Genomic DNA, 16720 nt, shown 5'->3' on the forward strand with positions numbered 1-16720 from the left:
GAGTAACTATAGCAGAGAGAGGGAGTATACCCCCTGGGACTGCCCATAGGTGTAGTCAAGTTGTTTTTCTGCCTAGTGTCCTACTCCTATAGGGGTCAGTATAACCCAATGGTTTATGAAGATCAGGAGCTGTGTCCGTCAATGAACATCAGAGAAATGGATTTTACGGTAAGAAAAAAATCCCATTATTACAAGTACCCTTGACTGAAAACACTGGAACTCAATCATTTGGAAGGGGTCCACATACTTTAGACCAGGGTTTTTGAACCGGAGTGCCCCAAAGAGTCCTCAGGGGTGTCCGCTGCCAGATTCCGGTCTGGACATTACTTGTGTTAACTCCTGTGCAGTGCAGAAAGCTGTGCGGGCCACCTGCCCACGTCCTACCAACCAATGACATTATCGGTGGTTAAGGACATGTTGAGCGGCGCTACAGCTTTCTGTTTTGCAGGCAATAGTACACATAGTCGCAGGTAGGAGGAGAGAGCTGTACGGGCTGTGCTCTCTTTCTCCTCACAGAGTCGCACTGTACACACAGCCCACACAGTGCATGGGAGATACAGCCCACATTTGTGCTAGGGAGGATTTGGGGAGGGGATTTGAGAGGATTGGAATGGGGATTTGAAAACAGGGGGATTGTGCTGGGAGGGGGGATTTGGGGGAGTTTGTGCTAGGAGGAGGAATTTGGGGGGGGGGAGTTGTGCTAGAATGGGGATTTGGGGGGGGGGGGGTTGTGCTAGGAGTAGGGATTTGGGAACAGGGGGGTTTATCCTGGAAGGAGGGATGGGGGATTTAGGGGGGTTTGTGCTAGAAGGAATGGGGGAGGCTTGTGATAGGAGCAAGGATTTGGGAACGGGGGTTTATGCTGGGAAGGGGATGGGGGGGGGGGGTTGTGCGAGGAGTGGGGTATTTGGGGGAGTTTGTGCTAGAAGGAGGAATTCAGGGGGAGATTTGTGCTAGTAGGGGAGACTTGAGGGGGGTTGCGCTAGGAGGAGGGTTTTGGGGGGTTATGAGAGGAGGGGATATTTGGGGGCCTTTGTGCTAGGAGGAGGAATTTTGGGGGGGGGGGGGATTTCTGCTAGTAGGGGATACTTGAAGGGGGTTGCACTAGGAGGAGGAATTTGGGGGGTTTTGCGAGGAGGGGAGATTTGGGAGCTTTTGTGCTAGGAGGAGAAATTCTGAGGGGGCAGTTTGTGCTAGGAGGAGGCATTTGGGAGGGGTTGTGCTAGGAGGGGGAATTTGGAGGAGTTACAACCTAAGATCACTGAACTTTGCCTCACAGACTACATTTTAGGGCCAACCATTGTCTACAACTCCCACCCCGTTGGCTTTAGATGGAACTTTAGGTCACATTTATTTTGCTTTTAGACCTTCTCCATTGTCTAATGGTGCATTGATAACGATATGATGGCCTCCAAGTCAACATCACACAACCTGTTCATAATTGTGACCCTCTGTGGTCTCTTTAAAACGCGTTGTATCTGCGAGGGACAGCGGTGTCTCCAGTCTTATCGTGCCGTGACTGATGCACTTTAGCGGAAGCCTGTTCTGATTTGTGCATCCCTCTCTTCTGATAGGAAAAAATTATTGATTTTTCATTGTTATTTTCCAAGACAGAAAAGCTTTTCACACCTTCCGGTGCTCTTCGTTTATCTACTGTGTTGATGCAAACCCTGGCGTTGAGTGGAGTTTCCATGAAATGATTGATAGGGCTGCTGTCAATGCTACTGACACTTCTCAAGTTGTCTTAAAGGCTAACTCCACCTTTTGCACCATGTTACACCCATATTTAGGGTGTGATATGGTGCAAATGGACTCCCCCAGCCAGCCAACATCCCCCTGGTTCCATGACAGCATGCAGGGGTTCCTCTTCCCTGCAGCTGCTTTCACTTTTGAAATCTGTGTGGCTGTGCGGGGAACATGACAGCAGTGATCAGCGCACTTGTAGTCCATTGTCCCTTCCCGCAATTGGACAAACAGCTGAAGAAAGAGTCTGCAAGAGCCCAGCATGGCGCCCGCCATCAACTGATCACGGGTCGCAATGCTTTGCAGGCTTCTATGCAAGAGAATAATAAATGCGCTTTTTTTCCTGCAAAAATTTGTGCATTTTGTTTTTAACCACATGCCAACCGCACGCTACAGATATACTGCGGCAGGCTGGCTCGGCTGCGTGAATCGCCGTACCCATACGTTGCACTGTTTACTGTAGTAATGTCACTGCCCCCCCCAAAAGTGTCAAAAATGTCAGGTGTCCGATCTGTCCGCCGCAATGTCGCAGGCCCGCTAAAAATCGCTGATCGCCGCCATTACTAGTAAAAAAACAAAAATGACATAAATCTTTCCCATTGTAGACGCAATAACTTTTGCGCAAACCAATCAAAACACACTTATTGGGATTTTCTTTTACCAAGCATCATCACCTATGAGGCTCTCTAGCTAGAAGCCCCGTTATATCATCCATGTTGGGGACTACATGTTCCAGACCTGTATTAAGGCCAGGGATTGGCTCTTTAAGGCCTCAGTGCTACCTGCTCCCTCCATATAGATGGCATTCTCTCCTCTTCTATGCCTCTGAAACATAATGATATTACACACTATAATATGATGGGCAAGAATACATATTCTTTCAGACTTTGTTTTTAACTGAAACATGGCATGTCTACATACAACACCACTTGATTAACTACAGTATCTCACAAAAGTGAGTACACCCCTCAAATTTTTGTAAATATTTTATTGTATCTTTTCATGTGACAACACTGAAGAAATTACACTTTGCTACAATGTAAAGTAGTGAGTGTAAGTGGCGGTTCACACTACCGCGGCACGACTTCAGGGGCGACCTGTGAAGTTGCGTGCACCGCGACTTCGGCGCGACTTGCACGGACTTCATATAATGAATGTCAATGCAAGTCGCTCCGATGTCGCCCCGAAGTAGTGCAGGAACTATTTTCTAAGTCGGAGCGGCTTAAGTCGCTCCTATTAGAATGGTTCCCGTAGCACTGCATGGACCACGACTTGTCAGGCTGACCAGTCGCCTGACAAGTCGCGGTAGTGTGAATGGGCACTAAGGCTTGTACAACCAGGGCTGCTATTAGAAATCACAGGGCCCCGTACAGCCTACCTGGCAGGGCCCCCCCCCCCCCCTTATATATCAAGACAATATTTACACTAAAATCATTATTAGCGGACACAAACATAACAGAGAACTTGTGTGAATTAGCCCTTTTTAATTGTTTTTTACATTTAAAAAAAAAATTATATATATATATATTTTTTTTTTAAATGTTAAAAATGTTTACAATTATTTTATTGTATAATGTTTTAAAATTATTTATTAGAATGTTTCATTAATATATATATTTTTTAATATACATGATTTTTTTTACAAGATAGGGAAACCTGCAGCACTGGGGGGGGGGGGGGGGATCAGAAGTAGACAGAACAGGGAGGGGGGATCAGTATCAGAGAAGCAATTACAGGAACGATGCCCTGTGTCTCTCCCGGCAGCAGCTGAAAGGAGGGGGAGAAACTGGCTTTCAGCTGCTGCAGAGAGCCGCACAAGGCTTCCTTCTGTAATTGCCCCTCCGCTCGATCGCACGGATTCCCCATGCTGTTGGGGCACCCCTGTGGGCCCGGGCCCCCTACAGGGTGACTGGTGCCCCCCCCCCCCCCCCCCCTATCAGCGGCCCTTTGTATAACAGTGTCAATTTGCTGTCATCTCAAAATAACTCAACACACAGCCATTAATGTCTAAACTTCTGGCAACAAAAGTGAGTACACCCCTAAGTGAAAATGTCCAAATTTGGCCCAATTAGCCATTTTCCCTCCCCGGTGTCATGTGATTTGTTAGTGTTACAAGGTCTCAGGTGTGAATGGGGAGCAGGTGTGTTTCTGAGGATCTTAAAAAAAAGAATTGTTGCTCTACATAAAGATAGCCGAGGCTATAAGAAGATTGGCAAGACCCTGAAACTGAGCTTCAGCACGGTGGCCAAGACAATACAGCGGTTTAACAGGACAGGTTCCACTCAGTACAGGCCTCACCATGGTCGACCAAAGAAGTTGAGTGCATGTGCTCAGTTTGAAGACAAGCAGACTAAGGACATAGATTACTTGGAGCCATGTCCTGTGGTCTGATGAGACCAAGATAAACTTACAGTGCCTTGCGAAAGTATTCGGCCCTCTTGAACTTTGCGACCTTTTGCCACATTTCAGGCTTCAAACGTGAAGATATAAAACTGTAATTTTTTTGTGAATAATCAACAACAAGTGGGACACAATCATGAAGTGGAACGAAATTTATTGGATATTTCAAACTTTGTTAACAAATAAAAAACTGAAAAAGTGGGCGTGCAAAATTATTCAGCCCCTTTACTTTTAGTGCAGCAAACTCTCTCCAGAAGTTCAGTGAGGATCTCTGAATGATCCAATGTTGACCTAAATGATTAATGATGATAAATAGAATCCACCTGTGTGTAATCAAGTCTCCGTATAAATGCACCTGCACTGTGATAGTCTCAGAGGTCCGTTTAATGCGCAGAGAGCATCATGAAGAACAAGGAACACACCAGGCAGGTCCGAGATACTGTTGTGGAGAAGTTTAAAGCCGGATTTGGATACAAAAAAATTTCCCAAGCTTTAAACATCCCAAGGAGCACTGTGCAAGCGATAATATTGAAATGGAAGGAGTATCAGACCACTGCAAATCTACGAAGACCTGGCCGTCCCTCTAAACCAGTGTTTCTCAACCTTTTTTCAGTCAAGGCACCCTCTAAAATTATGGACAATCTCGAGGCACCCTCCAAAATTATGGACAGTCTTAAAATCTTAAAACTACGCTTATAGTTTTACATAAGACAGCAACATCAATACACGTAGGACACCCAGCATTAGAGGTGATTTATTCTTCCAAAGCAAATACACTTTTGCAAACTGGTACTGACTAGTATTCCAATGTTTCTTTTCTCCCTAACTTAGCTAATGGGACCTCAAAGCTGAAGGAGAGAGGCAAGGGAAGGTCAAACAAGGATGATATGGAGGCAACTGACATCCTCCTTATCAACTGATGATGTCATTGGTCATTAGGAGGCTGGAAGCTAGAAGGTAGTAATGGTGAAGAATGAAAAACCTGTGGCTTTGTGTAACTAAAAGGCAGGTTTCATCCACCTATCAGCCTTGTATACAATTGTGGGGCAATTTTTAGGCATTTTGCCAAGGCACCCCTGAAGAAACCTCAAGGCGCCCCAGAGTGCCTGGGCGCCCTGGTTGAAAAAGGCTGCTCTAAACTTTCAGCTCATACAAGGAGAAGACTGATCAGAGATGCAGCCAAGAGGCCCATGATCACTCTGAATGAACTGCAGAGATCTACAGCTGAGGTGGGAGACTCTGTCCATAGGACAACAATCAGTCGTATACTGCACAAATCTGCCCTTTATGGAAGAGTGGCAAGAAGAAAGCCATTTCTTAAAGATATCCATAAAAAAGTGTCGTTTAAAGTTTGCCAAAAGCCACCTGGGAGACACCAAACATGTGGAAGAAGGTGCTCTGGTCAGATGAAACCAAAATCAAACTTTCTCTATCGCTCATTGACAGACGTAGTCCTCGGTGATACAGCACCTTCGGGTTATGTTGCCTCCACAGGAGCAGGACTAGACAGGAAATTAAAATGCTCTGGCCACACTCTAGGGGCAGTCCCAGAGGGTATATCCTCTCTCTCTCTGCCTCAGCAAATCAGTTTTTTTCTGTCTAGTCAGGAGTAAGGACCTAGATACCTTGTTGGGATCTTCGGTCCTGGCAAGATTTTTTTTCTTAAAAAGATTTTTTAGACAGCTTTTTTTCTCCAGTTTTCCTGTGAGATCTTCAAGCAAGAAAGCTGAACTGGGCGACGGGCTGGATGTTGAGATCCGGTGGTCACCCCAGTTCAGCCTACGAGCGCGTGCAGGCCATAGCTCCGCGCTGGGTCGGCCGCGACAAAGTCCCATTAAGGGACTGACCCCGCGAGTTAAACGTCTCGCTGAAACGCCAAAGACCATGAGTCACGGCGTCCGTATTGGTCGACAGCCCTCCCGCCCCGGTGGAGAGGGGTACTGTCAGGAGTTGGTGCCCGCCTGGTTCCGGTATGGTGAGTAGTATGTTCCCCCTTTTCCCCCTGACGGGTCTTGTGGTGAACGCGGGCCCCTCTCTGTATGGTAAGATAGAGTCCCCCTCTATCCTATAACATGGCACAGATCCCCCTACTTTGAGTGTGATTTTATGTGCAAAAAGCCAGGAGGCTTGGTTTGGGAGCTAACAATCTAATTGTATACATGTTTAAAAGATTGTAATCAGTGGCAGTCTGGGAATCTTACTGTGATAAGAATAAGGTACCTACCAGTCAGAAGCCACGGACATGTAGACTGCCTTCCTAGTCAAATCTCCAGCTATAGCAGGCCTTCCAAACGGCCATGCGGTCCGCCAGGGCCGGTACCGCCAACCACGCCAAAAATCCCCATGCAGAGATAGTGTTGTGTGCCCTGCTGCACACCGCTATTCGGTACTGGCCGCCGCCATTTTTTTTGCTGGATTGCACGAGCCGCCATTTTGGCGTAGCCTCGTGTCTCCAGCACGGGGGCGGCCATGTTTGAGGTGATCCAAACACCTCGTGGAGCTAGGGGAGGCGCCGGAAGGCGTGCAGAGGGGCAGAGCCGCCTCCTTTCTTCCTGGGCAGCCAGCCAAAAGACTTCCTGTTTGTCAAGACAGCGCTGTAACCTGTTGCAGTTAAACTCTGAGCATCAAGTGGTGAGCCTGGGGGTCTATCTCTCTCTCTCTCTCTCGATTGATAGGGATCCCTAGCAGGTAACACTAAGGGGCTTTTGTGGCGCTGGGGGTCTGAAAAAAAAAAAAAAGTTTTTTATTTTTGAATTATATTATCCGGGAAGTTACTGGAATAATCATGGACCCTGCCACACAAATTCCCCCACCTGTTTCCCTCGAGGGGGCCACGGGACCCGCCGGTGCACAGAGTGTAGAGGCATTTACAGCAATTTTGGAGTCTATGGTGGCTCGGGTGGAGGCGGCCTGTCAGGGACGAGGGTCAAGGAAGCGACCCCCGCCTACCCCTATATTATCTGACACCTCTGACTCAGATTCAGAGATGGTCACTGCAGTTGCAGGTCCATCTGCAAGGGCTGTTACCTCAGGTAAAGCTCCCTCAGACAGTGAGGAGGACGTTTCTTCTCCCGCTATAATTCAGGAAGAAGCATTGGTGGACGCACTAGTTGTGGCAGTGCAGGAAACCTTAAAACTTGAGGTTTTACCGGCAGAAGCAACTGATACAGAGATTCCTTTTGGTACTAACAAGCCCATCAAAACGGTGAAGGTTTTTCCTGTACCCAAGTGTTTTGGTAATAAGATTAAAGGAGAATGGGAGCATTCTAAACGTACCTTTACTATTTCCAATCGTATTGCTAGACGCTATCCGTTTGAGGAATCCATCATTAAGAAATGGACGGTACCACCAGTCGTGGATCCGCCTATTTCCAGGCTGAATAAAGCCACGGTTATCCCAGTGGAGGACACTTCGTCCTTTAAGGATCCGGTGGATCGAAAGATGGAAGCAGAGTCCCACACTATCTTCTCTCTGATAGGGTCAGCATTTAGACCGGTAATTGTTATTGGTCTAGTTTCCCAGACACTTACGGAATGGGCGAGATTGGTACGCCAAGACCTTAGGGGAAAAGATATTCCCCAGGAAACATCTGATTTGATGGAACAGATTATACAAGGGCTACAGTTTATCTGTGACGCAGCCTTGGACACTACTCCCCTATTAGGGCATGCATCTAAGACAGCGGTAATCCTCAGACGTGTGCTGTGGTTAAAATGCTGGTCAGCTGACCTAGGTTCCAAAAAGACCTTGACGAATCTCCCCTTTCAGGGGAATCATCTATTTGGGGCCACCCTAGATGAAATCATTAAGGATGCCACTGGGGGCAAGAGCACTTTTTTGCCACAGGCTGCTAAAGCTAAGGGACCTCGCAACAAGCGAGGACCTTTCTTTACCGCCCATAAAGGGTTCGCACGCCCGGCAGGAACAAGCGGGAAAGGCAAGACTCCTCCAGGAGGGTTCAAGAAAGGCTGGTCGGACAAACAGAGGACCAACTCAGCCAAACCCGAAGCAAAGGAGTACACAGCCTGAAGGTGCGCCCCCACCCGGTTTGAGGGTGGGGGGACGTTTTCACCAGTATTCAGGACATTAGATCGAGCATCAACTACTACTACCGGTGCGATTCTTCCCTTCCAACATTTAAGCACTACAGGGAGCGGTAGTCACCGTTCCCTGAATAGATCTTTTCCTTTACCTTTTCCTAAGATTAGTCTCAATTCCCCACAGGAATCGGATCTGGTTGACCAGACAGGCCAAGAAGCCTCTAGCCGGGTGACTTCGGTCCCTGAGGTTCAACCAGAAAAGATCACCCTTCCTGATAGTAATCAGGTATCTGATAAATGTGTGGGAACAGAAAACGACCAGACTTTCTCGGATGGTCGGGGGCCAGATAGCTCTAGGGACGCCTGGTTCAGATCCAGTCAGCGCCAGTGGTCCTAGAAATTCTAGGCTGGCCTCGTCAAGCCGGCCTGGCCGACTTGGACATGCTAGTCGCAGACGTTCCGTGGGAACTTCGTCTCAGGGAGTGTCTGTGGTCTCAAGGACCAATTTACCATCGTGCTTTACAGTCGCTGGTTTTAATGGCCTGGCCATTGAGACCCAAGTACTGAAGGACAGAGGTTTGTCAGCTTCAGTCATTCCTACCCTTATTAAAGCAAGGAAAGCGACTTCCAGCAAGGTCTATTATCATACATGGAAGACTTATATTGCGTGGTGCGAATCTTTAGGATTTCCTCCACGTACCTATTCGGTGACTCGAATATTGGCTTTTTTGCAACAAGGGGTTGAGCAGAAGCTAGCCTTGAGCACCATCAAGGGTCAAGTTTCAGCATTAGCAATCTTCTTTCAGAAACCTTTAGCTACCAAGTCCTTGGTGCGGAATTTCATCCAGGCGGTGCGGCACCTGGCTCCACCAGTCCGCGCGCCCTTACCGCCCTGGGATCTTAATTTAGTTTTGTCAGTTCTACAGAAACCTCCCTTTGAAAACATCAGGGAGATTCCCTTGCTTACTTTATCCCAGAAGGTGACCTTCTTGGTGGCTATCACTTCTGCTCGCAGGGTGTCAGAACTGGCTGCATTATCATGCCAGTCCCCATACCTAGTGATTCATAGGGATAAGGTAGTACTTCATCCTAAGCCATCCTTTCTTCCTAAGGTGGTTTCAGATTTTCATCTGAATGAAGATATTGTACTACCTTCCTTGTGTCCTCAGCCCAAGCATCATCGGGAACATGCGTTGCATTCCTTAGATGTGGTTCGGGCAATCAGGGCATACCTGAAAGCTACGGAATCATTCCGTAAGACGGATTCACTTTTTGTGATCACGGATGGCCCCAGAAAGGGTTTGCCTGCATCTGCCGCGATCATTGCCAAATGGATTAGACAGACGGTGGTACAGGCTTATTCTATTAAGGGTCAGAGTCCTCCTTTCCCTGTTAGGGCGCACTCCACTCGAGCGCTCAGTACTTCCTGGGCCTTTCGCCATCAGGCGTCAGTGGTCCAGGTATGTAAGGCGGCCACCTGGTCGTCGGTACATACCTTTACAAAATTCTATAAAATTGATGTGACGGCATCGGCGGATGCCTCATTTGGCCGCAAGGTTTTGCAGGCCGCAATTTGAGGAGACTGGTGGTCTACCTCGAGGGTTTTTTTCTGTTTGAAAAATGTATTTTTTGTTGAGTCTCATCATTAAGGATGAGCATTGTAAACTTCTAGTTGGCACCGGTTGGGCCTTCTAGATTGGGATTTGATTTCCATTTTCCCACCCCTCATTTGTGATACTGCTCTGGGACGTCCCGAAGGTGCTGTATCACCGAGGACTACGTCTGTCAATGAGCGATAGAGAAAAATGGATTTTTGTAAAATCTTACCGTAAAATCCTTTTCTCTTAGCTCATTGACAGACGTAGTCCCCGCCCCTCTGTTTTTGAGTTGGGTTGGGTTAAAATCTCTAAAGACTGCTTTTTGACATAACTGATTTGCTGAGGCAGAGAGAGAGAGGATATACCCTCTGGGACTGCCCCTAGGGTGTGGCCAGAGCATTTTAATTTCCTGTCTAGTCCTGCTCCTGTGGAGGCAACATAACCCGAAGGTGCTGTATCACCGAGGACTACGTCTGTCAATGAGCTAAGAGAAAAGGATTTTACGGTAAGATTTTACAAAAATCCATTTTTTTGGCAACAATGCAAAACGTTACGTTTGGTGTAAAAGCAACACAGCTCATCACCCTGAACACACCATCCCCCACTTTCAAACATGGTGGTGGCAGCATCATGGTCTGGGCCTGCTTTTCTTCAGCAGGGAAGATGGTTAAAATTGATGGGAAGATGGATGGAGCCAAATACAGGACCATTCTGGAAGAAAATCTGATGGAGTCTGCAAAAGACCTGAGACTGGGACGGAGATTTGTCTTCCAAAAAGAAAATGATCCAAAACATAAAGCAAAATCTACAATAGAATGGTTCACAAATAAACATATCCAGGTGTTAGAATGGCCAAGTCAAAGTCCAGACCTGAATCCAATCGAGAATCTGTGGAAAGAACTGAAAACTGCTGTTCACAAACGCTCTCCATCCAACCTCACTGAGCTCTAGCTGTTTTGCAAGGGGGAATGGGCAAAAATTTCAGTCTCTCGATGTGCAAGACTGATAGAGACATACCCCAAGCGACTCACAGTTGTAATCGCAGCAAAAGGTAACGCTACAAAGTATTAACTTAAGGGGGCTGAATAATTTTGCACGCCCAATTTTTCAGTTTTTTATTTGTTAAAAAAGTTTGAAATATCCAATAAATTTTGTTCCACTTCATGATTGTGTCCCACTTGTTGTTGATTCTTCACAAAAAATTACAGTTTTATATCTTTATGTTTGAAGCCTGAAATGTGACAAAGGGTCGCTAAGTTCAAGGGGGACGAATACTTTCTCAAGGCACTGTATTTGTTTCAGATGGTGTCAAGCGTATGTGACGGCAACCAGGTGAGGAGTACAAAGACAAGTGTGTCTTGCCTACAGTCAAGCATGGTGGTGGGAGTGTCATGGTCTGGGGCTGCATGAGTGCTGCCGACACTGGGGAGCTACAGTTCATTGAGGGAACCATGAATGCCAACATGTACTGTGACATACTGAAGCAGAGCATGATCCCCTCCCTTCGGAGACTGGGCCGCAGGGCAGTATTCCAACAGAACGACTTCAAACACACCTCCAAGATGACCACTGCTTTGCTAAAGAAGCTGAGGGTAAAGGTGATGGACTGGCCAAGCATGTCTCCAGACCTAAACCCTATTGAGCAACAGAAGGTGGAGGAGCACAAGGTTTCTAACATCCACCAGCTCAGTGATGTCGTCATGGAGGAGTGGAAGAGGACTCCAGTGGCAACCTGTGAAGCTCTGGTGAACTCCATGCCCAAGAGGGTTAGGGCAGTGCTGGAAAATAATGGTGGCCACACAAAACATTGACACTTTGGGCCCGATTTGGACATCTTCACTAAGGGGTGTACTCACTTTTTTTGCCTGAAGTTTAGACATCAATGGCTGTGTGTTGAGTTATTTTGAGGGGACAGCAAATTTACACTGTTATACAAGCTGTACACTCACTACTTTACATTGTAGCAAAGTGTAATTTCTTCAGTGTTGTCACATGAAAAGATAGAAGAGGGGTGTACTCCCTTTCATGAGATATTGTATTTCACCTATTTGCTTGGAGTTGAGCTTTTAAAAGAGAGCCGTGGTTTACCTATCCGTGAAATGTCACATTTATCAGAAGCTCCAGTGTGACTATTTGTATTTAGCCTCTTCTGTGGCTTTTCAAATGAAGTCAATCTATATGCCATGACTTTTCAAAGCTAAAGATTAACCAGCTTCCTTCTGAGTTGGGTGATGTGGAAGTCACGTTATCTTCTCAGGCAGATGATCCATTATCTGGAACACACAAACTTCTCCAGATTGTCAAGCAGAGCAAAAAGAGAAGGGCAGAGAGAGAAGGCAGACCTCGCTGCCTGAGGCCAGATGACTAACAAGTTCTTCTACAACGAAACCCAATATAAGGTTCCAATGAGCTTCACTACTTGTTCCCCCAGTCTCTGAAGATGGGAATGATGTCCTCTTGTTTGACAAGCCAACAAGATGGAGCACCATTCCTGACGAACATAAGGAGGTAACATAAGCTCCCCGATCAATAAACTTTGGTGGACACCAACAGCTTCACATTGGTGTCAGGATGGTACTGTACATAAGATAAGCATTCATCGTGGTCCAGAAGCTTCAACAATGTGTCAGATATTCATCTGCAGCCGGCAGACCATGCTAGGAGTCGCCCTGTCCCTGGGCTACTTCATATACCTCTTCATAGGCGCCATGATGTTCCAGATTCTAGAGAAACAAGCTGAAGCCAATTCCCGAGATAAATTCCAGCTTGCCAAACTTAGTTTCCTTCAGAATTACACCTGCCTGGATGCGGGGGCCATCGAACAATTTGTACAGGTATGAAATGCAACTGTTTCTAGAGTTTCCATCCAACAAATGGCAATAAATTTCATATTTTACATATGTCGGAAGGAATGGTAAAGGCCACTATACATAGACAGCCTTAAAGCCTTCTCAATACAGAGGAACTCTTGAAATAACTTTCTGGTCTCAGGGAATCCCTGCTAAAAATCTACATCTGCAACTCATGATACATTAGTGTGATGGTCAGTGGAAAGAATACATCTTATACTGGTGATCATTGGGAAGAATTACCCACCCTAAAGATCGCTAGAATTATCACTGGTGTCAGTGGGAACTTATCCGGGAGGCAGAAATTATTCATTGCTCAAGGCCCCCCCTAGCAACCTCTGGAGAAACCCTAAGGTTCCACAGAACCCTGGTAGATAATTGATAAATATGACAAGTTTTTTGTTTGTATGAAATGGGTAAGGGTTAGAACATCTGTCAAGTTTTAATTGCTGTCTGTGTCCCATTGTGCGGATTCATCCTTTCTATTGGTCATGGTGGCCATTGCCACAAAACAGAAAGTAGGTTGTCATAACAAGAGGAGGTGAAGGGAAATATTGCAACCTGTTCTGGTGATATCGGTCTAAAGTATTTGCTTTACAGACATTTTAAAGTGAAACTGTGACCAGAAAAACACAGAGGGGGCTATTACTGACCCCTTCCTAAAAATTCTAGTTGCTTGGTTACCATGGTGGCCTTCTTTCTTTATTACTGGTTTTATTGACCTATACAAAGCATTCAGAGAAGGTCTTCTGACTTTTCTGATCTGGATACTTGTTACTTGTTCTGAGTCAGTTGCTCAGACAGTACTGAAGCCAACATAACAGTCAGACAGTCGAGGCAGCCCCTGTATTGTGCTCACAGCAAGGTTATTACTTCAAAACTAAAACCCATGCTGCTCTTCTCCTAAATGCCTCTTTTACTTACATAAATCCATCATTTTGTGATGTTCCAGTCTACATGTGCAGAAAAGGGTTCCTTTTCAGGTGTCCATTTCATCCCTATTGGCTGTTTAGCTGGCACATCTGCAGTGCTGGACCTCTAGGGTGGAAGCAGATGGTGGACTTAAATAAATATAAAATGCTCCTAAGGATTTTTAAAAAGAAACATACTGGATGTATTAGAAGGAACGGTAGTCTCGTTGGGTTTATCTGAAGATAGGTTTGCCTGCCTACGTCTTGGGAACAGTTGGATAAATGGTTCTATATTTGGGATGTATCTGGTCTATAAACCAGAGGCTCTGGATAGACAGTTGAATAACTGGTTTCTATATTTAAGATGTATCTGGTCTATAAACCAGAGTCTCTGGATGGACAGTTGGATAAATGGTTCTATATTTAGGATGTATCTGGTCTGTAAACCAGAGGCTCTAGATGGACAGTTAGATACATGGTTGTATATTTAGGATGTATCTGGTCTATAAACAAGAGGCTCTGGATGGACAGTTGGATAAATTGTTCTATATTTAGTATGTACCTGGTCTATAAACCAGAGTCCTAGGTAGACAGTTGGATACTGGACTCTATATTTAGGATGTATCCGGTCTATAAACCAGAGGCTCTGGATGGATAGTTGGATAAATGGTTTCTATTTTTACGATGTATCTGGTCTATAACCAGAGGCTCTGGATGGACAGTTGGATAAATAGCTCTATATTTAGGATGCATCTGGTCTATAAACCAGAGGCTCTGGATAGACAGTTGGATAAATGGTTCTATATTTAGTATGTATCTGGTCTATAAACCAGAGGCTCTGGATGGACAGTTGGATACATTGTTCTATATTTAGGATGTATTTGGTCTATAGACCAGAGTCCTGGGTAGACAGTTGGATACTTAGCTGTATATTTAGGATGTATCCAGTCTATAAACCAGAGGCTGTGGATGGACAGTTGGATACATTGTTCCATATTTAGGATGTATCTGGTCTATAAACCAGAGGCTCTGGATGGACAGTTGGATACATTGTTCCATATTTAGGATGTATCTGGTCTATAAACCAGAGGCTCTGGATGGACAGTTGGATAAATGGCTCTATATTTAGGATGTATCTGGTTTACAAACCAGTGACTTTTGGTGTACAGTTGGATAAATGGTTCTAATTGAGGCAGTATGTTTGCACTCAACAGTTGACCACAAGCAAGGGCATAAAGGGAACATTTTCTTCATTCTACATGTTTTTCATTCTGTCCCATACTTTTTGGTCCCCTCTCCCTAAGGTCATACTGACCAGACAAATGTACCATGGTTGGAAAACCTTTGCTCTTTCCAGTCTTCGAGGTGCAGCCTGACTTTACGGACTTCAATGGAAGACCAGTCCACAAAGTTGATGAGCTGCCACCTCCTGGACATTAAAGCCAATGGAGTATGGTTCCTTTTATGCTGTACTGGAAAGATTTGCAAGAGCAGATCCAAAATACGACGAATTTGCTACTTTTCTGCTAACTTGGGAATCCCCTTTAGTTATATGGCAATGCCGTACTTCACAGACCATTTAAAATTCTGCCATACGTATCTGTGAATATTTCACAGATAGGAGGCAAATGGAGCAAATATTGCTTGTACCATTTCCTCTCCAGACATGTTCATAGTCTGACATTTTCCTTCACAAAGGTCACTCAGATAATCGGTACTAATGATGGTTCTATGGCTGCCAGTGTGCCCGCTGACCCAGGCAGGATGCCAGGCGGTATCTCTGGCTGTGTTTACTCAAAGCCAAAAAGAAACGATTTGTCAATTTGTACAAACAACGGAGCAAACATCTCGCCAAGTAAACAAGATTACAAATGTGACAGCTTTGCCAATAAAACCAATGACCACCCCCACGCCGTATCATGTGACTGCAAAACATGGGTTTTCCTTCTGAATTGGTAAAGCCGAGGAGCTCATTGACTTCTCAATACACTAAAAGGCCAAAGGACACCTTGTTTTACTGAGAACACCACGGCACAAGTAAAGTCATACTTTGAATTTCAAATACTAAGAAAATTGAAGTTTAAGTGATCCCCTTTATTACAAGCTGTTGGGATGCCTTGGATCCCTTCTTCAGGCTTTATACAGTTCTGAAACCCGCATGCATACAGTACATGAAGGAGGAATGAAATCTAAAAAAGTGTAATATTGTTTTTTTTTTTTAAACCCATTAAATAGTAAAGATTGTTGTAAAGAAGTAAAGATGGCCATTTGCCAGTAAAATTTCAGTTAAGAATTTTTTTTCGGAATGTTCATTGAATTTTTCAATAGTGGAATCAAAGCCAGATCATTTTGATATTTACGAAAGAAGGATGGAATTTTTTCTCAAATGGACAAAATTCTAACTATGAATGTGGGTTTTCATTAGGGAAACATGAATCGTTTTGTAATGTGCAGGTGCATCCTGAAATCGAACTTAGAATTTTCATGTGAAACTGTCAAGTCTATAATAGTCCTATCAAATGCTTTGATTAACAATTTTTTTTATTGTTTTAAGAAGTTATAGGCTTTATAGATAAGTATCAGAGTTCAGATGTGTTATTGGAGTAGTAGACTCAGGGGATTAGGAAGTCCAAGCACAATCCTCTCACAATACCAGAGAAGCAATGAAGTATGACCATTAATGAGATACAAAAAATTTTCTTGAAACGTTTGAATAGCAATAGTTATCGTAAACCAAGGGTCTTCAAACTATGGCCCTCCAGTTGTTCAAGAACTTCAATTCCCATCATGCCTAGTCATGTCTGTGCACGTCACAGTTTTACAAAGCCTCATGGGATGTGTAGTTCCGCAATAGTTGGAGGGCCGTAGTTTTAGGATCCCTGTCGTAAACTATCGTAAGCTTGTTGCCTCCATGAGGATGAGAATTCTTTTGAAATGTCCATATACCTTTGATCACAGGCTTGAGAGAAAGGGGCTTTATTATCAGAGGTCAGTAATATGGTTCTACTGTCCTGTCAGAGGTCAGAAATGTAAGTACAGTCATTGTGGCTCATCAAATTCTTGACCATATTCAGACCATCATCTAGAGCAGACTTTCTCAATCTTTTTACCCCAGAGAAGCCCTTAAAAAAACTTTCAGGTCTTGAGGAACCCCTTCTAAGACCAGTTCATTGGAGGT

The 16720-nt window shown here is 45.1% G+C and overlaps 1 protein-coding gene across 1 annotated transcript in view; it reads left to right on the forward strand.

Annotated features, from left to right (window-relative positions):
* The first annotated feature begins 11919 nt into the window (after nt 1-11919).
* The window catches only part of KCNK16 (potassium two pore domain channel subfamily K member 16), a 31664-nt gene continuing 26863 nt past the window's right edge, over nt 11920-16720 (forward strand). The window contains exon 1 of the mRNA XM_082252154.1: nt 11920-12616. Coding sequence (XP_082108280.1) covers nt 12404-12616 — 213 coding nt within the window. The 5' untranslated portion in view covers nt 11920-12403. The remainder of the gene's footprint in view (nt 12617-16720) is intronic.

Source organism: Pelophylax lessonae (assembly GCF_965119305.1).
Source record: "Pelophylax lessonae genome assembly, chromosome: 3".
Taxonomy (NCBI): Eukaryota; Metazoa; Chordata; class Amphibia; order Anura; family Ranidae; genus Pelophylax; species Pelophylax lessonae.